The sequence below is a fragment of the Pelodiscus sinensis genome, chromosome 19, assembly GCF_052426305.1.
Source record: "Pelodiscus sinensis isolate ZL-2025 chromosome 19, ASM5242630v1, whole genome shotgun sequence".
Taxonomy (NCBI): domain Eukaryota; kingdom Metazoa; phylum Chordata; order Testudines; family Trionychidae; genus Pelodiscus; species Pelodiscus sinensis.
In genome coordinates this window covers 14,502,716-14,527,548 of record NC_143070.1, presented here as the reverse complement: position 1 = coordinate 14,527,548, position 24,833 = coordinate 14,502,716, and the positions used below count along the sequence as shown (strand labels likewise).

The window sequence follows — 24,833 nt, the reverse complement described above, 5'->3', positions numbered from 1 at the left end:
CTGGTGTCCTGCCCCCAGCCAGCACCTTGGGACACTTGAACAATCAGAGCCCAGAGCTGTACAACCAGCCACAGCCCAACCACTGCTCATGGGCACCGCCAGCAAGTGTGTGAGCAGCCCTGGCCCTTAGAGAGACTCGGGAACTGCCCAGAGATAGGTAGGTAGAGAAACAGCTTGATCACTCCCCCTCCTGCCGACACACACACACCTCCCCCGCAAGCCCTGCTGGTCTGGGACTGATCCGTCTGGTCTGGGAATCACAGAACAGTAGAATGGGAAGGGACATTGAGAAGCCATCAAGTCCAGTTCCCTGCCCTCACGGCAGGACCCAGCTCCGTCTAGATCATCCCTGACAGGTGTCTGTGCAACCTGCTCTGAAATATCCCCAGTGATGGAGATTCCGCAACCTCCCCAGGCAATTTGTTCCAGTGTTTCACAACACTGACAGGAAGTTTTCCCAACAGGCAGAAACATTTTCCAAATGTCCAACCTAAACCTCCCTTGCTGCAGTTTCAGCCCATTGCTCCTTGTCCTGTCCTCAGAGGCCAAGGGGAACAGTTTGTCTCCCTCCTCCTTGTGACACCCTTTTGGGTACGTGAAAACTGCTCTCATGTCCCCTCTCAGTCTTCTCCTTTCCAGACTAAACAAGCCCAGTTCTTTCACTCTCATGTTTTCTAAACTGTTCCACATTTTTGTTGCTCTTTCCCGGTCCTTCTCCAATTTCTCCAATTCATTCCTGAAACATGGTGCCCAGAGCTGGAGACAAGACTCCAAGTGAGGCCTAATCCACGCAGAGTAGAGCGGAAGAACGACTTCTCCTGTCTTGCGCACCACACTCCTGTTAGTGCCTCCCAGAATCATGGTTGCTTTTTTTTTGCAAGTGTCACACTTTTGACTCCTGTTTAGCTTGTGGTCCACTCTGAGCCCTAGATCCCTTTCTGCAGGACTCCTTCCTAGAGAGTCACTTCCCGTTCTGTGTGTGTGACGTGGATTGTCCCTTCCGAAGTGGAGCACTTTGCATTTGTCTTTATTAAGCTTCATCCTATTTACCTCAGACCATTTTTCCAGTTTGTCCAGATCACTTTGAATTCTGACCCTTCCTCTAAAGCACTTGAGGGGTAGCCGTGTTAGTCTGAATCTGCAAAAGCGACGAGGAGTCCTGTGGCACCTTATAGACTAACTGAAGTGTAGGAGCATAAGCTTTCGTGGGCAAAGACCCACTTCGTCAGATGCATGACCCACTTCGTCAGACTACATGCATCTGACGAAGTGGGTCTTTGCCCACGAAAGCTTATGCTCCTACACTTCAGTTAGTCTATAAGGTGCCACAGGACTCCTCGTCGCTTCTAAAGCACTTGCCACCCCTCCCAGCTTCGTATCATCTGCAAACTTAATAAGCGCCCTCTCTATGCCAATATCTAAATCACTGATGAAGATTGAAGAGAACCGTCCCAGAACAGACTCCTGCAGAGCCCCACGTGTTAGGCCCTTCCAGCATGGCTGGGAACCATTAATAACGACTCACCGAGAACAGTTTTAAAGAGAAGAAAAGGCCACGAGTCTCCCCTGTCAGTAACCACCCACTCGACCAATCCGCAGTGAGACTGGGAGCTCGAAGGAAGCAGGGGGAGGGGAGAGGGCTCAACAGATGTCCGAAAGGACGGGCCAGGTCACTTCCAGCTCCCAGCGCTCTGCCAGCTCAGCTCTGAGTGAGGCCTCCGACCGCCCCAACACCCACCCACCCTGCTTGGTGGGGCAGGGAAAGGGGGGGAAGACGCAGAAAAAGGCGAGACAGAGGGAGGGGAGGGGGCAAAGGGGAACCAAACTGAGCAGGCTCCAAACCTCTCTGAGCTCCGACCGTCTCACCGGGTCCGACACTGCCAGCCGCAGGGAAGTAGAAAACGCCGACGAGGCTCCTCCTGCCCCCGCCCCTCGGTCCCAATTCTCCATCTGGTCCCCGCAGAGACCCTGGGAAGGGGCCGCGCTGCTGCCAAACCGCGGGAATCTCTGAGCTTGCCCCGGCCTTGCACCTCTGTCCTGATTGGCTGTTATCAGAGTCTCTCTGTGAGGTCATCCCTGTCCCCCAATAGGCTGAGGTCCTGCCACAGGCCTTTGTGATGTCACTGCCACCCCCACCCCTCCCCTGAAAGGCTGGTGTCCTGGTCCTGGCCGGCCCCCTGCATGTTTGAGCCTGGGCCCCACTGAATGGCAGATGGGTGTGGGGCTGAGCGGGATGGGTAATATCGCCCCAAGGGCTGCTCCCTCAGCCCCACCCGGCTTGTCCGTCCTTAGCAGAGTGTAAGGCCAGACAAGCCCATTCATGGATCAATAAAAGTTGCCCCTCCCCCAACAGCTCAGACATTAGGCCACTGTAACAAGTTGGGGGGGGAGGGGGAATTGTTAATGGGACTGGTCTAAGCCCTGGCATGGACACTGTAAAGGACCCTTCTCTTCCTAGACTGTAATGTAGGTCCTGAGCTGGAAACTTTCACACAGGTGGGACTGATTCCCTGGTAGTTTTTTCCTTCCCCCACTTTAACGACAGTTGATACACTGGCAAAGCGCCTCTAGCTTGTCTCATCTGCAGCACTCAACCTACTTTCCAGAGGGGAGAAGGTTCATTATTCTCATTGTGGAGATGGGGAAACTGATGCATGGAAAGGGGCAGCCCAAAATCACCCCTCTGGAAGTGGTAGACCCATGTCTGTTGAGTCCCAATCCAGGGCTGGACACGCACCCCTCAATCGGGACGGGCCATACTAGTGACCCTCTGAGCATGGGTACTTCAGGATCTAGAGGCTGGTGACTTAGAGTAAAGGGCCCTGGAGGAAATGGAAAACATTCAGAGCCAGGGGCCAGAGATGACAAAGCCCAGGCAATGGGTCCATAGGAGGAGCAACTAAGAGCATCAGGCTGCCCAGCTTAGGGACGAGGCAGCTACCAAGGGATCTGAGGGGCGTCTAGCAAAGGACGAAAGGTGCAGAAACACGTGGCTAGAGAAGTGGGATTGACCTGTTCCCACAATGCAAACCAACAGCACAGAGGGAGTGGGGGTGTCAGCGGATGAAGCTAGTTCTGCTTATAAGAAGCACACGGGATCTTTTTCAGGGGAGAAGGCAACACACTGTGTTAATTGAGAATACAGTAGAGAAGCAGTGAGCATCTGCTTTATAAACACAGACACATACACTCTGGCCACATCTACACTACGAGTTTTCTCTGCAAAAAATATACTAATGTGGAGGCGGGAAAAGGGAATAAGGGACAATATTTTCTTCCACACTAATAAAGGACTCATTTGCATGAGCCACAATCTCATTTGCATATTTTCCTGCAGATCTTGGTGTTCCTCGTAAAAAAAATTTATTGATGTTTCTCGGTCTTAAAAAGTTTCAGAAACACTGATTTAGACCTACGGCGCAAATGTGTTCTTCAAAAGAGCGGGTCCACCTGGCCAAAGTGCATCAAAACAACCATCTGATTTTTCAACAGAGAGCATCCACACTGATTGGACACTCTCGCATTTCAGTTGTGATTACTGTGGATGGGGTGGCCACCAGGGCACCTGTGCTTTTTCCTGGAGGCCTCTTCTTTCGAAAAAACTCCCTCTGCCTTGTCCACACACGTCTTTTTCTGAAAAAGGTGTCTTCTTTGTAGAATGAGCTTTACTGCTGTCGGAAAACCCCTCCTTTCAATCCACTTCCTGTCCCAAGAATGCAATTGTAGTGTGGACGTAAGTGTCGTTTTTCCAGCAAAACCCTGCCACATAGACACACCTTGGGGCTGCTGGAATGGGCGGGGGAGGGGGGGCGGTATGGGTTGGGTTGTTACTTTCCCTTCTGTGTCCGAAGTTTCACAAAGCTTAAACCTAAAAATGTTCCCTCCAGTGCTGAGCTGGGTGTGTTGAAAGGGGGGGGGGGGCTGGGCCCTTGGACTGCAAAGTCCCAAAGCTGGTCTGCCCGTGAAAACACCCTGCCGCTCATGGGTTGTTGCTGATTGAAGGGCTGCTGCCATTTCCAGGACTCCTCACTCTGGCTGGGGACTGCAGGGAGCAAACAAACCTGAGCCTGCCGCAACCGGGGGACACAGAGCTTGAGTTGCAGTGGCCATGGAGAGGGGCTTCTCACCTGGCCCACGCTGCGGTGGTGAGAGAGGGGTCTGAGGTTGTCCTCTGTTCCTGGAGCAGCTTGTAGACAGAACCCCTCACCCCAATCCCCATCCCAGAGCAATGACTGAAATGAAGCACGGACACCTTAATTTTCCAAAAAAAAAAATGAATGGAGTTAAGGACCAGACCAACACCTGGTAAATCTTCTAGTGGACAGTAAATCAGCTTCCCTCAGCGACACATTTATTTTTTAACCTTAATTCTCATGTGACTGGCTCCTCCCAGCCAGTGGCCCCTTACCACTTCAATCAGGGGCCCCCCATAGCTCGGGCCAGCACTTCATTCATATGGGTGGGACAAGATGGTTCTGAGTGTGGGAGGGGGCTCAGGTCTGGGGCAGAGGGCTGGGGCTCAGGGGTGTGAGGGCTCCAGCTGGGGACACAGGCGATGGGATGAGGCCACATACAGGAGAGGTTTGGGGTGCAGGAGGACGCTCTGGCTACTGCAAGGAGAGGACTCCCCCAGCTATCTCCTCACAGCAGCCCATTGGCTGGGGGACAACAGCGCCTCTCACTGCTACAGCGGCTCTAGGGTCAGACCTCCCCAAACCCAGCCAGGTTGGGCACGGGCCACCCTGCCCTACCCATAAAAGGGTCTGTGCTGGGGCCAGGTGCTGCACAGACACACAGCGAGAGGCAGTCCCTGCCCCCAGGAGTTCACAGTCTAAACAGAATGGATAAAGGGTAGGAGAGGAAACTGAGGCATGGAAAGGGCCAGTGACTTTTCAGAAGTCACATGACCAGTCAGAGGCAGGAATATCCCAGAGTTCGAGCTGCTCTGTGGCCCACCAGCCACAAACATGCTGGCTAAGTCTAGACTGGCATGATTTTCCACAAATACTTTTAACGGAAAAGTTTTTCCGTTAAAAGTATTTGCAGAAAAGAGTGTCTAGATTGGCATGGATGCTTTTGCACAAAAGCATCCGTGCCAATCTACACACGGTTTTCCGCAAGAAAGCCCTAATCGCCATTTTAGCTATCAGGGCTTTTTTGCGCAAAACGGTTCTGGGTTGTCTACACTGGCCCTCTTGTTCAAAAGCATTTGCACAAGAGGGCTTTTGCCCAAGCGGGAGCGTCACTGTATTTGCGCAAGAAGCACTGATTTTGTACATTACAAAGTCAGTGTTCTTGCGCAAATTCAAGCAGCCAGTGTAGACAGCTGGCAAATTTTTGCACAAAAGCAACTGCTTTTGCGCAAAAACTTGCCAGTCTAGATGCAGCCGCTCAGTATAACAGACCCCTTCAATGTCTGTGTGATGATAATAGTTCCTGGCTCTGATCTGGCACTTTTGAGCAGGAGATGTTGAAATGCTGCAGCCAGGTCAGTTTGATTATCCCCATTTCACAGATGGGGAAATTGAGGCACAGAGAGGGAAAGTGTCTTAGTCACCCAGCAGGTGTTTAGCATCCTATCCAGCAGCCTAGTGACAGAGTTAACGATCGGTTAGGGCAGGATGGGCAGAGGGGTGTCAGGTCACAGGCTTGATGGCAGCAATGGAGGGGCCGGGGAACAGAGCTGAGAGTGGGACCTGACAGAGGTGCCAGCAAATTGAAAGGGGTGAAATGCAGGGGAAAGCCCAGATCCCCAGCTGGTGCGAATGGAGCCAAAGCTCCCCTGGAGTCACTGGCCAGGTGCCCAGCTGGGACACACTGGATCTGGGCTGATTGATGTGAGCTGGGGATCTGGGGCAGACTCTTCTCTCCCCAGTACTAGGGGAGGGGACTATAGATAACCGTCCCCAAGACTCAGCACAGCCGGAAACCCCTCAGCCTAGCCCTGCTGGAACAGCAAAACCGGAGCTTGGACTCGCTTCTAAGGCTGAGGGAGGGCTGGGAGCCAGGACTCCTGGGTTCCATTTCCCACTTTGTCACCAATTCTCAGTGTGATCTTGGGCAGGTGAGTGTCTGTGACTCGGTTTCCCCAGGTGTGACACGGGGATAATGGAGCCATGCTCTGAGGTCTCCTCTACACCCTGTTCAGAGGGGGACGGCGTCTCGCTGGCAAATCCCCTGGTGTGCAGAGCTGCAGCCTTGTGAATGAATCTGATTCCCCTTCATCATTCCACAGCTGCTCCCCTTGCTTGAGCCTGACACCGGGAGCCTGTGGGACAAAAGAGAGGGCCCTGTCAGCGCCTGTGGGTCCATCATACTCACTTGGCAGCGGCTCTTCCCTGTGCTAATGGGATCCACAGCTGCCCTGTTCTCCCCTCCAGCTCTGCCCTGGGGCTGCCCCTCCCCACCACTGCCAGGCCCTGGCCAGGGGCTCTAAAGGCCTCTCCCTGGCCCAAGCCCAGCTCCCTCCTCCCTGCTGCGCTAGGCCCTGCCCATCTCTCTCCTGCCCCACGGCTCCTCCTCACCGGCTGTGCCGACGCTGCCCCTCCTGGTCCCCTCCTGCCTCTGGCTGGTCCATGTCTGCCCCTCTCCTGCCCCCCTCTCTGGGGATCCCCAAGGCTCCGGCCTCACCCCTTTGCTCTGCTCCCTCCACAGACCGTCATCACCTCACCCTGAACATCCCTGTTCCTCCTCTCCCTCCCCTGTGTGGGCAGAAGGGACTGGGGACAGGGACGGGGACGGGGACGGGGACGGCAAAGTGACTCAAGGAATCACTCACCGGGTCTGATCCAGCTGGGATCCATCCAGCCAGGTCCAGGCCTCCTCCGGGGAGGGGTGGGACAGTCCCACCCAGAACTGAGAGGGGCCTTGTGTCAGGTCCTGGAGGGCCTCCTGCAGGGAGTGTGACAGGCACCTGGTGACCAGAATGTTCTCTCATATCCAAGTCGTCATCAAGTCCAGCACCAGAATTATGGGGCTGTGAGCCTGGCAATCCCCATGTAGACCCTCCCTCCATCCGTCCCCCTACATCAGGGCTACTCAACTTTGGAAGCCCTGGGGGCCAAGTGATACTCCGAGCACATGCTGAGGGCCACAACTTAAGTGTGGTTGCATACACATGCAAATATATATGCAAATATATGCAAATAGCTTATTTCACCCTGACAGGCATGAATACAAAGACTACACAACACGCAGGCCCCATTTAAGTCAGTTCTGCTGATATGAACAAAATGCAACAATTACCCGATTTCCACCCCTATGGCAGCACTTTCACTGAGCAATGACAGTCCAGGAATTTAACTCCTAAAATGCGCAGCTACAGAACAGCATTACATTGATGACTTCTTTGTGCTGGCTCCCACCTGTGGGCCGCATGTTGAGCCCTGTGTAAATCCAAACTACACTGCAGGCCGCAAACAAACAGACTGTGGGCCACATGTGGCCTATGGAACGTGTGCTGAGTAGCCCTGCTCTACATCTCTCTCTCCCACTCCCTCTCCCGGGCCGTGCCTCCCAATACACAAGCTACCCAGCCATATGGGACACCATGAAACTGGTGGCACCAAATTGCCCCTGACTTCATGGTGCTCTAGGCAGCTACATGGTACATATGTGGCAGCCCCAGCTCTAGCAGCCAGCCCCATCCCCCAGCCAGCTCCCTACAGGCTGCGCCCAGCAGGGCCGTCCTTGGGGGATGCTGAGCTCGCTGCCATCTGGGCTCCATTTCCCCACCCCTTCCTGTTCCCATTCCACCACCTTCCCCAAAGTGATATGGCCTAGGGGCTTAGAAGCGCTGCCTTGGGCAGCAGGAGTCAAGCCTGTCCCCTTAGTCACCAGCAGCAGCGAGAAGTGGAATGACCCCTCCCCAGACCACATGGCTCCGCCAGTTCCCAGCTGCTTCCCAGTACCAGTGAATGTGTGGGAGGCTCTGCCCTTTCCCCAACTCCCTCTTCTAGGAGCCTGGTAAGCAGAGTGGGCTGGGGCCCCTGCTACTTGCCTGCCCTGCTCCTGCCTCCCCCGCAGCTCTGGCCCCCACAGCTGTTGAGCACAGCCCCTGCCCCAAGTGAGGGGAGGTGCAGGTAGGGAGGCACTGGTAGGGATGGCTCTGTCTTTCTCAGGGTGTGTCTACACTGCATGATTTTTTAGGAAAAATTGCTATTTTTCTGAAAAAACTTCACTTACATCCACATTGAAAAAAAATGGAAAGAACAGAAGGGTTTTTCTGACATTGGTAAACTCCTTTCTACTAGGAAGACGCCCTTTTCCGAAAGAGCTCTTTTGCAAAAAGGCGTGTGTGGATGGGGAAGAGGGAGTTATTTCTGAAGAGGAAAAAGCCCAGGTGCTCTGGTGACCACTCCATCCATAGCAATTACAGCTTACATGGGAGAGCGTCCGTTCAGTGCATCCATTCTTAGCTGTGTAGATTCTCTCTTTCGGAAGACGTTATCCAGAGGATCTCTTCCAGAAAAGTTTCCTCTGAAAGAAGCCTGCAGTCTAGACAGAGCCCCACTCGCACTCCCAGCTGAGCTGGGTTCAGCACACGCACACAGGGGAGGCTAACAATGGCTTAGAGCTGCCTCTGTCACCTACCCTGTCGCTGAGGCTAGTGATTTCTGCTGGGCTTGTCAAAGCTGCCTCAGGAGTTTGGACCCCCCTTAGTAACCAGTAATGGGAACAGGGACGTCCAAACCAAACCGCTGGGCAGCTGTGAAACTCCCAGTCCTCAAGTGCGTCTAACCAGGCTCTGTACCCAGGCCCAGCCCAGCAGGGGAAGCCCCAGCAGGGGGTTACCAGCCCCTTTACCAGCTCCTCCCGGTCCCGGATCACCAGCAGCTGGGAGCCCCTCGCGGCGCAGTCGCTGCGGCTCTTGTTCCAGGTTTCATTTTCTGTGGAGACCCAGTAGCACTTGTCCCCGCGCAGCCGCCAGTCCGAGGGGCAGAGTTTGCACCCGGCGCCCCCTGGAAAGAAACGGGCACCATTAGTGCTCTGAGGCTCATTCCCAGCTACTCCCTTCCTCTGACAGGCAAGGATGGGGTGTCACATTACTGGATTTTAAGGGAAGCAGCCGGATCACTGCTGCACCCATGGGGGGGGGGAGGTCATTGCCCCAAAGTGTATACAAAGAGGGCCATGTGGGGTGTCAAACAAAAGCTTACTTTCTACTGATTCTGTATATGCTATTCATATAATTGTATAATGTCTGGATGTGGAGTTATAAAAATGTACTCTGTATGGATACTGGAAACTCCTCTGTCTGTGGCTGAGCAATGGGCGAAGAATGCTCAGTCAATGGATATTCTAATGAGCAAAACTCCAGGGACAATGGATCTCTCAATGCCAAAGGCACACCTGGCCACTGACCTTGTGACTCTCTCCAGCTTGGAAGAGACCAGGGAGGGATATAAAAATGCCATGTGGCACCCTCCATTTTTGCCTTCAGTTTTGCTTCTAATCCCAAATGCAGCCTTGCAGGGGACAATAAGCCGGGATGAATTCTGGATCCATCCTGACATAGGATGGACACCAGAGACTTTTAAGCTAGCAATTATAACATCTCTGCTACGAACCTGTATCGAGAACTGGGTGATTCGATGCATGTAATGAAGTGGTTCTCAACTGGTGGTCCATGGTGACTTTTTCAGTGGTCCATAAGAACATTGTTCAAAGTCACACGGTGTGAGCAGGTGCCACCGTTAGGCTGTTTTACGCCATTTTCACAAGCACACAACGCGTAATCTGCTCTTTTTTATCATGTCTCAAAAAGGAGGTAGCCCATGAAAATTTTGTGATTGGCCTGGTGGTCCATGGACTGAAAAGAGTTGAGAACCACTGATGTAATGTATTAACCTTTAGCAACCTTACGCTCATGCTTTTCTTTCTTTTAGTAATAAACCTTGAGATTTTAGATTCTAAAGGATTGGCTCAGCTTGGTCTTGTGGGTACGATCCAGAGTGTAAATTGACCTGGGATCTATGGCTGGTTTCTTGAGACCAGAGAACCCATTCGGAGTAGGTAAGATTGGGTTAGAAAACCCCTCACCTATGTGTTAGGCCCAGGGCTCCTTGGGGCACGGAGAGAGCTGGGGTGTCGGAGAGGTTTTACTTGTGAGGCTTCTGGCTGGCCAGGCAGGCAGCTGAAGTGCTCTGTGTGACTGGTTTGTGGCCTATTTGGGAAGGGCCTCCAGTCAGGGGCTTTAAGGAGCCCCGATTTGGAGCAATTTGCCCTGAGCGGATGCCCTCAGCAGTGCCCAGATGCAGCCTGGTCCGACACATGGGGATAAATGGGTTTGAGTTAGAGATGTTCGATATTGGTTAACTGAATAGTCGACTAACTGCATGAATTCTTATTGGTTACTTGACTATTCTATAGTCCCCTGGGGTGGGGCCAGCAACCGGTGCACTCTGGACCGACTCCCAAGGAGCCAGGTGGGAGCAGGTCTGTGAGGAGAACCAGTTTAAAAAGCAGGTGTCCTCTTAGGATGGCAGCAGCTCCTGTCCAGGGGTTGGGGGCATGGCAGGAATCTGAGCTCCTGGACCTGGTGCAAGCTGCCTGCACACCCAGCTCCTAATACTCTTTAAATGCAGAGCCGCAACGGGGGTAGGTCCTGGACCCTGCATGAGCCAGAACTGAGCCGGGCTGCTGGGCATCCTGCTAAACGATGCACTGGCAGAGGAAAAGGGGGAAATGCGTGTCGTGTAGAGCATTCACCTATAAGCTTTTGCTTATTGGTTGATCGACTTCAGTCTTACACCTCCAGTATGTGCTTTTCCCCTGAATCCCCTTTGTGCTCCCTGCAATCTGGGGGGCAGTCAAAGGAGCCTTGGGGCTGCTCTGCCTAATCCATTGCTCCCATATGGGCCCTGGGCAGCAGAGAATTCCCAGGGTGCACTGCGCTCGAGCCACACACCCTGAGCTGCCCCTACTGTGGGAGCTGGGAAGAGGCTGTTGTGCAGGGTTCCTGTAAGCTGAGCCTTTGGGTGAGCACCCAGGAGGCATTCAAATGCTGCCCAGCCGATTAGCAGAGCGCACACAGACAGCAGCATGGGTTTATACTGGTGGTGCACATCCACACATGCCTCAGTGCACAGAACAAAAGGTATTCTGCACACTGCTGGAAAACATTAGCGGGAACAGGAACATGGGCGAGGGGCCCTTCCACCAGCTCCACGCCAGCAGGACTGGTCTATCCGGGACAGGGGAGATACCCAGGAGCCTAAGTACCCACATTAAGGCCCCTTTTCACAGCCAGAGTGGCCTAGAAGGACTTGGAGTAACTGTGGGTATCTCAGACTAGCAGGGGAGCCTGGGACCAAGGGGTGATGTGAAATGGGAGGGGACATGGACTCAGATGCCAGGGAATAGGGTGTGTGTGTGTGTGTGGGTGTGTGTGTGTGTGTGTGTTGAACCATAAGACAGTGTCTCTAATGAGTTTTGACCCCACATCCCACTGAAAAAAAAATTGCATCACTTTGTATTAGTTATTTAAATCTTCCCGGGTATTACCCAACAAATGGCCACTAGGTGTAGCTGCTCCACAGCCAGGCCCAGCCAAGGTAGCAGGTACATTCCCAGCCTGGCACTGAGCAGGCGTGTGGGCTAAATTTGTTCACCCAGCAGGGGGCGGCATGTCCTTGCACTCCAGGATCCCCAGGGCCTGGCCCAGCAGCTGAATTCCCACTGGCAGTGCCTGGGGGAGGGCAGCTCACACACACATGAGCTGGGGTTACCTGCTGGGCTGGGCTGGGCCGTGGGGCACAGCTGGGATCGGACACGGTCCAGGCGGGCACTGCAGGCTGCTGTGCTGGGGTCCCCACTCCCAGGGGGTGTGGCTGCATCTCTGCTCCCAGCTCCGTCGCTCCCAGGGGCTGCCGGGGTCTGTCCCTTTTCGGACACCAAGTGGGAAACTGCAAAGCAGTGTGGGGAAGGGAGTGATGGTGACTGGTTAGTGTTACAGGAGGCTGTTAGGCAGGAGGACTGACAGAGCCCTGAGGAGACCCAGGGCCTGGCCCAAAGTCTGTTCAGCCCCATCTCCTCTGACTCCCCTGGGCTACTGAGCAGCCCCAAAGGGCCAGGCTCTGAAAAAGTGGCTGGGACTGAAAAATCAGCTTGAGAGAAACCTAAATCCCTGGGGCCTTTCTGCAAACCCAGCCTGTGTTTGCAGCTCTCTCAGTTACTCATCGCTCACCTGCACAGTGTCTGAGCATCTCAGAGCCTGACCGGATTTAGCCTCCCAACCCCAGGTGAGACTCAGCACAGAGCTGTTACCACCACTGTACCACTGGAGAAACTGAGGCACAGAGGGCCTGGAAGTGGGGAGGTCCAGCCTGAATCCCAGGCTGAGGACAGACCATGTCATCTGGCCCTCTGGGCTGCATGTTCAATATTGTGTAGCCCTCCTCACCCTGTGTGGTGTCTCAGAGGAGGGCCAGGAGACACATGAGCTGAGGTGTGAGATCGCACAGGAAGCTGAGGGGCTGGGCTGGGCTGGGCTGCAGCCGTGAGGGTGTCTGGGTCTCTCTGCTGCTACAGACATTACTTTTCTCACAAACTTGCTCCCAGTCCGGGATAGGTGCCTCTCCCCCTCTAATGCCCCACCCCAATACCAAGGTGAGGGGCACAGCCTGCTTGCTTAGGACCTTATCTGGCACGTGTCACTACCCTTCTGTGCTCCTCACCCACATTCCCTGTGACACAGGGGAGGGTCATGGGATTATTCAATGGCTTTAGGCACCTAAAGCTTAAGAGAGGCCTGAAGGAGGTTTTCAGAAGCACCTCTGGTGTCTTGCTGTGTTGTTAAGCACCTAAACCCTGTGGAATTCCAGCCTTCAGGGATCAGCCCAGGGTCACACAGGGAATCAGTGGCAGAATCTGGAACTGGTCCTAGAGCTTCTGAGTTCAGATTAGCACCAAAACCACTGAGCCAACCTCCTTCTCAGAGCACTTGTGAGCTCCTGCCCAGTCCTGCCATCCTGCTGCGATCAGCCAGCTCCCTCTGACATGTCAGCCTGGAGAGGAAGACACGACATTCAGGGGGAAACATTCCCAGCTGGCTTTTGGTGATGTTCTTTCTCCATTTATCCACTATTTGCAAAGACCCACAGCAAGAGACAGTCCCTGCCCCAGCTGAAATCAGGGCCCCATTGTGCTGGGTGCTGCACAGACACAGCGAGAGACAGGCCCTGCCCCAAAGAAGTTACAAACTGTACAGAGAAAGGAGGCATGATCTCCATTTTACATTTGGGAAACTAAGGCTCAGTGTAATTCAGTGACTTGCTCCCAGTCACAGAATGAGTCTGTGGTAGAGCCCGGAATGGATTCCCAAGCCCCAGAGCTAAACGCTGACTGTCTAAGGGGGGATATTCAACCTCAGTATGAACATGGTGTTTCTGGGGCTTCTTAAAATCTCCCCTGAAATAAACAGGATGAAAACATTGATTAGGGGAAGAAATAGAAGCATCAGGGCAAAGGACATTTGGAAGACCATGCCACAGATCTGGGACTAGAACTCTGGTCTGAGGGTTCGTCTACACAGCAGCCGCTACAATGGCCGTTATTCCAAAATAACAATGTGAGTGTCCACACAGCAATTCTCTTATTTCTAAATAAATTCGAAAGAATGGACAGCTTCTTCTGACTTCTGTAAACTTCATTCCACAAGGAATAACACTTATTCCAAAATAGCTATTTCGAAATAGTGGTAGGCTGTGTCTACATTGGCACCCTTTTCCAGAAAAGGGATGCTAATGAGACAAGTCGGAATGGCAAAAGCCCCAGGGATTTAAATATCCCCCGCGGCATTTGCATGAACATGGCTGCTGCTTTTTTCCGGCTCAGGGCTTTGCCGGAGAAAAGCGCCAGTCTAGACGGGATCTTTCAGAAAATAAAGCCTTTTCTGGAAGATCCCTTATTCCTACGAATAAGGAATGTTCCAGAATAGGGCTTATTTTCCGGAAAAGCACGTCTACACTGGCACTTTTCTCCGGCATAACCCCGAGCCGGAAAAAAGCGGCAGCCATGTTCATGCAAATGCCGCGGGGGATATTTAAATCCCCCGTGGATTTGCAATTCCGACTTGTCTCATTAGAATCCCTTTTCTGGAAAAGGGTGCCAATGTAGACGTAGCCTCTGTGTGACAGCCCAGTGCTTTGCAGTATGAGGGTCACCAGCTAGTGGGAGGGATGGGACAGTCCAGGCGAGTCACTGATGGGCCCGCACTGACAAACCCGGTGTGGCAGCTACTCACCCCACATCCCCAGCACTATCACAGCGACCAGCAGCACCATGTTCCCAGCCCATCCACCCCATAGCACCATGTGGTGCCACTGGGCACCTGCAGGAACCAACGTCTAGTAAGAGACAATCAGGATCTAGGGTATGAAATATTGTTTCAGGGTCGCACTTTGCAACAGGGGCGAGGGCTTCAAAACTCAGAGCCTCTGTCCTGCCTCCCACTCCCAGGTGCTTCTCCCTCTTCAGCTTGCAAGTACCATGGTCGGTGCTGGCCCCTCCCTTGTCCTATGTGGGTGGGCTCGAGGCCAGACGGACAAGGGGGGGTGGCACATGTTGGTCCCATCAAACATTCTGAACCACATGTTGGACCGTTAATAGCCGCTCTGCTCACGTCCCCCAGCACCTGGAGGGAAAAGGGGCAGCTGCATTGGGATAGAGCAGTGGTGTGCAACATTTTTTCAATCACGACCCCCATGGCAGGGCCCAGCCGTTGGCAGCTGCACGGCACGGCAAACCCCCAGGAAAATATCTGAGACCCCCTTGGGGGTCATGACCCACGGGTTGTGCATCACTGGGGTAGAGCATGGGGGGCTGGGGGAGGGACACTGTGTTAGAGCAGTGCTGTGTGGGGGGTCCCTGGCTCTGGAGGAGGGTTGGGGCATTGGGCTAAAGCAGGGGGGTGGGTGGTCCCTGGCTCCGGGGGTAGAGCAGGTATGTTGAGTTAGAGCAGGTGGGCTGGAGGGTACCTGGCTCTGAGGAAAGGGTGGATGCATTGTGTTAGGGCAGGGAACTGGGTGTTAGAACTACTAGTGTCTCTCCTTTCCCACAGGCGGGCAGTGGTCTCTAGTGGTTAGATCTTGGAATCTGGGGTTCCAGTCTCAGCTCTGTGAGGACTGTGGGAGCTGGCATGGGTGGGGCAGGCAGGGGAGAGGAAGGGATTCTGGGAAGCAGGATTCCTGGGTTTCTTTCCTAGCCATGCCCCTGCCTTTTCTTTTGTCCACAGGCCAGTCACGCCCCTGTCTGGGCCTAAATTTGCCCCTTGCCTCCGTTTTGGAGATCCTGAAACACAAAGCTCCTATTTGCCTTCTCTGTTGTGTGTGTAGATACCGAAGGATCAGACCCCAGATCCTTCACCGCTGTAAGTCCACATGGCTAATCCAGCCCTTGTCCAACCCAGACTCAGGCCCCGCCCCTGCCATGCTGTGAGCCCTCCCTGGGGTGGCAGCTCCAGCCCTGACCCTGCTGCAGGGACGTGGATGTGACGTAGTGGGGGTACCTGGCTGGTTTCTATGCTGCTGGCTCTGGGGTAACCCGCACTGGCTGCCGTGGGTACCACGACCCAGCAAAACAGGATGAGTCACTATGCAAACCAGTGGCCAGACACCCCCCATGGAGAGGAACAAAGGAAGGTGGAATGCTGCCCTGGCTGGGGGGCAGGGCTGGAAGAGAGTTGGGGAGTTCCTGTCTGGAAAGCAGGGGAGAAGGAGCTGGGGAGGGGGGCTGGGACTCCCCTATCTCAAGGGGGGCACTGAGGTCTCTTAGCCCCAGTTCCTGTAACCAGATTACATCTGTGCTGCGCTGTGCTGGAGGAACAATAAACAACCTCCATTCTACTGGCTGGTGAAGTCTGTTTGTGCCATTTCGGGGTGCAGGAGACGGGGGACCCCCAACGCGCCGTCACAGTGGAGCCTGCAGGTGGGGAGCAGGGTTTGCAATCAGTACCTGGGATCCTGCCAGGCAATGGGACAACCATGCTGCCCCCCTTGGGCTTTAGGTTCAGCACCATGTACCCTTCTCGTCCGCCATCAGCTCAGGTATTGTTGCCCAGAGAGCGGAGGCAGGGACAGTGCAGCTGGGAGCCTCTCTGAGCTGCGTGGGGAGGGGTGTGAGACCGCACAGGAAGCTGAGCCAGGGCCTGTAGTTGGGTGAGTGGCAGGTTGATGGACAGAACCTGCCGCCTGAGGAGCTGTTTGCTGCTGCAGAAGGTGCCTTATGGAGCTGCAACAATTCTTAGCAGTTACACAGATACTAAAATGTTCCCCCAGCTCCAGGAGTGGAGCCTGCAGCCAGCCGATACAGAGGCAGCAGCATGCAGAGTGGCAGGTGGGAGCCAGTTCATCACTTATGTGACCAGCTGCTAACAACCCTAATATAAGGAGTCATCCTCAGCTGCAACAGGGACAGCCTGCAGGTGCCCTGATACCAGAGTGAGGGGCACAGCCCATTCGTGCAGGTGCTTTTGCCTGTCCCAGTCACTGTAGCCTCTGCTTGCCACTGCAGAAGCTGTCATGTTTTGATAAACAAGGTATGTGCTTCAGTTTCCCCACTGGTTTCAAAAGGATTCTGTTTCTCTTTGGGACTGTCACTGAGACAGTGAACCTATCTGGATCCATAGCACTGCAGTGTACAAAACGATCCGTGTTTGGATGGAGAGTCAGCAATTATGTCTTAACAACTGGCAGCCCAAGCAGTCAGACCAACAGAAGCGTGGAGTCACCGGAGATACTGGCTCCAGGAAATACAAACTGGGCTGTCCAGCACAGAGAGAGCTGAAGCCCCAGAAACTTTGAGGCAGGTAATTTTTGCTGGCATGGACACAGAGCTCAGCTCTGCTTTCCCAGACTAACCTAATGGCCCTGACAGGCTGTGTCTCAGCTGGCTAATTGACATCAGCTTGGTTTGGAAAGGTGGCTGCATCACTCCCTACAGGGGTGCAGTGTTTACCAGGCATCTGAACTCATAAGCACACTGGGAAGCCAGGGTGTGAACGAAGGGGTTTCTAGATCCCAAAGGCCTGGTGTTGGAGTCCCAGGCCTGTGGGGCTCACCTATGGGAAAGTGAAGCCCCATAAAGGGAGCACTGCCAGATACTGTGGGAAAACTTGCAGGCAGAGCAAATCCCTGACTACCTCCCAGATGATAACAATGAAGAAAGGACCTGGAGCCTAACGTGGTGAAACTGAGGCATAGACTGAAGATGAGACTCACCCAAGGACAAGTCAGCAGCAGAGACAGGTCTCAAGGACCAGTCCACAAGGCTGGCCTCTTTTTCCTAGGATCACCTTGGATGTCCTGCAGTAATTCTCCTGGCAGATCAACCCCTTGTTGCGGAGGAAGCCTACAGCTACGACAGTCACTGATCTGGGATGTTTTATAGCCACCACAGAGTAGAATTCCCCCTTCCTCTCAGATCTCTCCCTCTTTGCACAAGCCAGGCGCTAGATGGGCTGTGTCTAGACTGGCAAGTTTTTCCGCAAAAGCAGCTGCTTTTGTGGAAAAACTTGCCAGCTGTCTACGCTGGCCACTTGAATTTCTGCAAGAACACTGTTGATCTCATGTAAGATTGTCAGTGCTTCTTGTGAAAATACTACACTGCTCCCGTTACGCAAAAGGGCTGGTTTAGACAGCTCAGATTTGTTTTGCGCAAAAAAGCCCAGATCGCAAAAATGGCGATCGGGGCTTTTTTGTGCAAAAGCGCATCTAGCCAATCTAGATGCTCTTTTCTGCAAATGCTTTTAACGGAAAACTTTTCCAGTCTAGACGTACCCGATGGAGTTTTCACTTCCTTTTATTTATCCACACTCAACTTCATGGATGGGCAAGAGACAGCTAGTGGGTCGGATCTGGTCCGCAACTGCCTTCCTGGCAACCTCACTACACAGCAAATGCAGCTGCTTTAAACAGCAGGCTGCTAATTGCTCTGCAAGCTGAGCAGGGAGAAGAAAGCGTTGTGCATTGTCCCTGCCCCCTAGCAAAATCTCCCAGCTCCCATTAACCAGTTTCCACCCAATAGGAGCTGAGAAATTTTGCAGATGGCAGGGACAGAGAATGAAGCCTCCTCCTTCCCTGTGCTGGAGCAGAGCCAGGTGGAGCAGCCTGCCCAGCACACAGGCATACAGCTTGTCTCAGGTTCTTGCAGGGCTACTGGCTGGGAGCTGTGTAGATAAGCACCTCCTAGCCAGAGCCTGCCTCTGGCATCCCACCCCCCAGCTACCTGCCCCAGGACACCACACAACCCCTCTGTGCCCCTTTCTCCCTTCTCTTGTCACAACTCCCTCCCAGATCCAGCATCCTTTATATTCCTTCCCCACATCACCACCCAAGCCCCTCTGCCCCTCCTTTCCCCCCTTCTTCCAAGTCACAATGCCCTCCCTCATCCTGCACCCTATTCCCCTGCCCCATGTCACCACTCAAACCCTCTACACCCCTTATGCCCCCTTCTCCCAGGTCACTTCTCCCTCCCAGACCATGTACCCCCTCTTACACCCTCCCCCAGACCAGAATTCTTTCCTGCACCCATAAGCCCTCCTGGACCCTGCACAGATCATAACCCCCTCCTGCACCCAAACTGCCTCTCAGACCCTACACTCCCTCCTGCACCCCAGTCCTCTATCCCAAGCTCCCGTCTAAATCCCACCCACCATCCCAGACCCTGCACCTCTCTACAGAAGTGCGTTCCTTGACCACCTACCAAAATCTTGGAGTGCCTCCCCATTAAAAAGTATTGCCCACCCCTGATGTAGACTCAATGACTGGACTACATCTCCCAGGCTACCCTGCAGATTTGGGAGTCCCAAGATGCACTGCAGTCATGAGACCCCTCCAGGATGCCCTGCAGGCACAGGACTCCCAAGATGCTCTGCAACAACAGCCAGAGGGAAGATTTTTGTCCAGCAGAACCTCAGAGTTACAAATACTTTGATCACGATTGGCAGGCACCCTACATGCCCTAGCCCCACACCACCGACCCCCCCAGGGAGCTGACAGCAGGGCCCCCCTGGTCCAATGTGTGTGTGGAGGGGAAGCTGGAAGGGGGCAGGTGTCTTGGTGCACGGCTCCAGCTATAAGCACCGCCCCCTCAGCTCCCATTGACTGGGAATGGGGAACTGCAGCCAATGGGAACTGAGGGGATGGTGCTAGCAATGAGGGGCAGCACATTGGCCCCTTGTGAGAGCAGCACAGGGTGAGAGCAGGGAGGAAACCTGCCTCAGTCTTGCTCTGCCACCTACCTAGAGCGGCCCATGGTAAGTGCTGCCCAGTGGGAGGCCACATGCTAACTCCCAGCACCGTCTGGTAGCCAACACCCCATGTCCCCTCCTGCACCCCAACCCTCTGCAGAGCCAGCACTCTGCACCCCTCCTGTACCTCTGCCCCAGCTCTGCCCCTCCTCCCAGAGCCAGCACCCCATTCCTCTTCTAGCCCCCCCGGCCTCATGTTCCAGCCCAGTGAAAGTTTGGGAGAGAGACAGGGGGATAGAGTCAGTGAGAATGGCATTTTGGGGAAGTGGCAGGGTAGATTTTGGGTTATCCTTCAATTCAGAAAGTGATCTTGGGTATGAAAAGATTGGAGAACACTGCCTGACCTTGTCAAAAAATAACCTTCTCTTTTTTTAGTACTTTAATATTGATAATGTGTTTGCTTTTTTAATCTGTGCTGCTGCCCGATTGTCTACTTCCAGTTCCAAATGAGATGTGTGGTTGGCCATTCAGATCCTGTGTGCGTGTGTGTGTAAATATTTCGGTGAAATTTTCTAATTTTAAAATGTGAATGTAATTTCAAAGTTTGAAAAACTAGAAAAAAACTAGAAATGTTCACTTAATTCTCCCCATGTACTTCCATTTTTCAGCCAGCTGTGGAGCTTTTCACATTCTGAACTTCATAATTTAGGGAATATTTACACATTTGAAAACAGGGCAACAAGTTTTTTTTATAATATAGCCATAAATGTCCCTTATTTATAATCAGTTCTTGTCTGTGCCTTGTTATCCCTCTATCCCCATGTGTGCGCACCCATCTCTCTGCCTATCTAATTGTCTCTCTCTTACAGCCAAGTGCTTTCCAGTACAGTATCATGTTCACCAGCTAGTAGAAGAGGCTCCACAATGGAATTCCGTAGGGATGGGACAGTCCAGACTATTCATTGATGGAGACGCACAAATAAACAAGTGCCAGTGGCTACTCACCCCACATCCCCAGCGCTATCACAACGATCACCAGGACAAGGTTTCCAATCCATCCGACCCACAGCGCTGTGCGGTGCCACCGGGGACTCTGGGCACCTGCAAGAACCAACTTCAGGTGAGAGACAATGGGGATCTGGTGTATGAAATATTGTTTCAAAGAAAAATACGGTCCCAAGCTCTCAGTGTGGGTAGAATCCTATGCCCATATGGAGTTTGTTAAATGATTGGGGCCTATCCGCTCACTTGCTCATCTTGTTTTCCTCTGTAGACCAGTCTGGAATGGCTGGAGAGCTGCCCGTTTTTTATAAATGCAACAGGAATGAAATTTTTGCCATTTTCTTGAAAATGGGGATTAATATTGGCACTTTCCCCAATATTTTTAAATTTTCTACTTTTTAAAATGAAAACTTTTCCCCTCTTTTTTTAACAAACCTTATTTGTTTGTTGTTTTTCAGATTCTCTTTCTGTTTGAACACATTGTTCTTAACTATTGTCTTGTGTTCAGTGTATGTAACATCAATTTTCATACCCTAGCAATCACACACAAGCCAACTGTTTGTCCAGGAGGAAATAAAGTCACAAATAGCATGTACCAGTTTAAACAGATTTTGGCCATTGCAAATCTACAGTTTAGAGTCCAAACTATGAATATTCAATTCAGCTGTTATTTCCACCTTCCTGTCCACCAAAGGCATGGACAGATGCCTACATACATTGGAAAGCAAAGGCCTTAGAATACTACTGGACATTAAATGGAATGAATTTGTAACAAATGCTGGGATTGGTCAAAGTCTAACAACACCTGATCTAAAGTTATCTAGAACAGAATCTGGTAAGTTCCAGGATGCATGTAAAGAATGAAACAGAATATTGGTCTTGGGCATCTAGAGCAACATACCAAAGGGCCTAGCAAAGACTCCCTCGAGCGAATAGTCCTGAGAGAGAAAACTTAGAGTGTGACAACCCAAAAGACATACAAAGGGAGTCCCAGGTTATCCAGAGCTGGTGGAGGCTGGGTCACGTGATGAGCAACAGGGGAAGGATTCAGCATTGTTAGTGTTATTTTTGCTTTCCGAGATTTGAATTTCCCAAAGGGTTCCCATTTGCAATATTACTGTCTGGAAATGTTTTCCCATTTGTAAACACCTTGGCTGTGTCTACATTACACACAGACATTCTTGCACAAAAGCTTGCTGGCTGTCTACACTGCACGCACATTCTTGTGCAAGTAAATTTAGAGTAAAGTGTCGGAAAACAGGGCTTCTTCCAAAAGAGTTATTTTTCTCCCCATGAGGAATAAGCCCTCTTGCACAAGAGCTCTTCCACAAGAGGCCAGTGTAGAAAGGCAACATGAATCTCTTGAGCAATAAGCCCCTATGGTTAAAATGGCCATCAGAGCTTTCTTGCCATGTATGCCATGTCCACACTGCCATGTATGCTCTTCCACAAAAGCACATGGCACTGTGGATGCACTCTTGTGCAAAAAATCTTCCACAAGAGCTCTTCCGCAAAACGGTTCTTGCGCAAGAAGGCTGCAGTGTAGACGTAGCCCTTTGGTTTGGTGCTTGCTGTTTCCATTGTCAAAGTTTAATTGTGATGTTGCACAGCTGAGTTTGATTGGTCAGCTTAGTCACATGGTATTCTATTATTTCTAACTGACCTTCTTTCAGTCTTGAAGTCACAGACTCACAGAAGCGTGGGGCTGGAAGGGATTTCAAGAACTCATCCAGTCCATCTTCTCCTCCCTCACTCTGTGCTGAGCCAGGAGCAAGTTTGCCTCGGCCTTTATTAAACTAGTCTTTATTTAACCTAGTCTTGAAATCCTCCAGTGACTGAGAGTCTACAACCTCTCTAGCTGACCTGTTTCAATGCATAACTCTCTTCACAGTTAGAAAGTTTCCCCTAAAATCTCACCTACATTTCCCCTGCTGCAAATTAAGTAGGTTACTGTTTATCCCTCCTCCAGTGGCCACAGAGAGCATTTGTTCAACATTTCCTTTGTAACAACCTTTTCCATATTGGAAAACTGGTATCACAGCCCCTTGCCCCGGCCATCTCTTCTCTAGCTGGAACACATCCGCTTCTTTCAACCTGTCCTCACACGTCATGTTTTCAAAGCTTCTTCTAGACTTTTTTTTCTGTCTTGAGAACAAGACAGTTCCCTCTTTCAAAAACATCTCACTAACCTCAACTTCATACAGTGCCTGCAGGGTGGTGTCTGGGTAGGTTTTTATTCTTGTCAGGGCCCCAGGAGCCTGAGTCCATCCTGTGACTGTCTACAACTCCACAAGCCACCAGCCAGAGCTGTGGGATGTTGTTGGAGAAGGGCCGTCTGATGCACTCTCCCGACTGATGAATGGTGCCTGGACTTCCCTCTCTCCAGGCTCCTGCACCAACAGACTCCCACACAACAGTGAGCTGTGACTAGAAATGGATCCGAAGTATCCCAGCTACTCCCCAGAGGCCAGAGGGTCTCCCTGGCACACTCCTGTTCTGGGGCAGGCACTTAGAGCAACAGGCTGCCAAGCAAAATCCACCCTTGTGGTTAACAGGAATCCCTCAGGAAATAAAAGCCACTTACCGAAGGGCTGAGCTGAAAGGGAAGCCCTGGAGCCAGGAAAGCTGGGGGAGAGGTTCAGATCTGCATAGACGGTCTCCCCTGCCATGGTGCAAGCAGCTGAGAAGAGCTCACTCACCTGGCTCTGTTTGTAGGACAGACTGCAGCGCGTATATGCATGAGATTGACCTCACTCCCACACCAGGAAATGTCGCCTCTCAGAGAGCGGAATTCCACACCTCACATGTGACTGCAAAGGGTCGCTTCAGAGCGCAGATTAAGTTGTGCAGCCCTAAACCCATGTTACCACCCTTAAAATGCTAAGACTGATGCAATCTTGGACCAGAACTTTTGGATGCACCATAGCTATTTTAAACTCTAGTCACAGGGGCTAAACTGGCCTGGGAATGAAAAAACCTGGTTTTAAATCTATGTTCTGACCTGCTGTGTGAATTTCCATAGGTCACTTCTTTTCTCTACACATTTCTCCTCCTGCTTCATTTCTATTTAGACTGTGAACTATTTGTGATACAGACTTCTTGTGTGTCTGTGCTGTATCCAGCACAATGGGGCCCTGATCTCAGCTGGGGCAGAGACTGTCTCTCACTGTGTGTCTGTGCAGCACCCGGCACAACAGGGCCCCGATCCCCGCTGTGAATCATCTTCATTTCATAGAATCATAGAATCCTAGGGCTGGAAGAGACCTCAGGAGGGATTGAGTCCAGCCCCCTGCCCAAAGCAGGATTATCCCAGCCAGGGCTTTGTCAAGATGGGACTTAAACACCTCTAGGGATGGAGATTCCACCGCTTCCCTAGGAAACCCATCCCTGTGCTTCCCCACCCTCCTCGGGAAATAGTTTTTCCTAATATGCAACCTCAACCTCCCACCCCTCAACTTGAGCCCATTGCTCTGTCATTACTGAGAACAGCCTCTCTCCATCCTCTTTAAAACTTCCTTTCAGGAAGTTAAAAGACTGCTTTCAAATCCCCCCTCACTCTACGCTTCTGCAGACTAAATAAGCCCAAATCCCTCAGCCTCTCCTCGTAGGTCAAGTGCTCCAGCCCCCTAATCATTCTGGTTGCCCTCGGCTGGACCCTTTCCAACGTGTCCACATCCTTTCTGTAATTGGGGCCCCAGAACTGGATGCAATACTCCAGATGTGGCCTCACTAGTGGCGAATAAAGGGAAAATCACTTCTCTAACAGTTTGTAATTGGGTTCCTAAATACCTCCAAAGGTCTGGCTCTAAGTAACTTGCTGAGGCCACACACTAAGTTAGAGGCATAATTTTGTGACCCAGGTCTCCCAGGTCCCATTTCTGATTGTTAACTAGAAACCATCTTCAGTCTCGTTATCACATCATGGGAGGACATTCATTCCACCCCGGAATTATTTGCCCGGAGCTGCTGTTGTGCCCGGCATGTTGCTGAGGAAAGGGTTACTGAGATGTAGGATGACAGATCCACAGCACTGCCCTGGTTCCAAGAGTTCAGCAGAGGAGCTGATTTGGAGGAACCAACTAGCCAGACTAGTTACTGACTGACGTCTTGGATTATCTGTTTTGCAACCATGGCCTGAGCTTGCATCGGAAAATGTCACTGTCAAACCACAATGAACTAGGTGAGAAGGCTGCCTTGTGACAGTGGCTAACAAGCATTCAGAAGGTGCTTGGGCTTGATGCCCAGCTTCTGAGAATTGGCCCTGTTTCCGGTTGCATCAATCGGGCTGCAGCCCTAGCCTGTGCAAAGCAGTTTGTCGTGCAATGTGCAAAGTGATGCACACTGGGAAAAGCAATCCCAGCTACACAGACGCAACGATGGGGTTAGCACTGGCTTCTGCCACCCCAGAGTGAGATTTTGGCATCTCCACAGATTGTTCTCTGAAAATGTCCACTCAATGCCCAGCAGCTGTCCCAGAGGTTAACAGAGGGTGAGGAGCGGTGAGAGTTTCCTGGAATCCAGTTCCTTACCAGGCCTCATACTTACCAGGCAACTTGGCTGTAGGCAGGACAAAAGAGTCAGCCTTGAAAGGTTGAATGGTTCCTTGGGCCACTGGGTTGATGAGTTCGGGATCCACTAAGGC

The 24,833-nt window shown here is 52.2% G+C and overlaps 1 protein-coding gene across 1 annotated transcript; it reads right to left on the bottom strand.

Annotated features, from left to right (window-relative positions):
• Positions 1 to 5,431: 5,431 nt before the first annotated feature.
• On the bottom strand, positions 5,432 to 22,860 carry LOC106732546 (killer cell lectin-like receptor subfamily B member 1B allele B). The gene is made up of 6 exons (XM_089770606.1): positions 22,776 to 22,860; positions 20,195 to 20,290; positions 11,730 to 11,906; positions 8,806 to 8,960; positions 6,779 to 6,891; positions 5,432 to 6,268 (listed from the first exon to the last, which is right to left on the bottom strand). The coding sequence occupies exons 1-6, from the start codon at positions 22,858 to 22,860 to the stop codon at positions 6,145 to 6,147; spliced, it is 750 nt and encodes a 249-aa protein (XP_089626732.1). The 3' UTR covers positions 5,432 to 6,144.
• Positions 22,861 to 24,833: the final 1,973 nt, after the last annotated feature.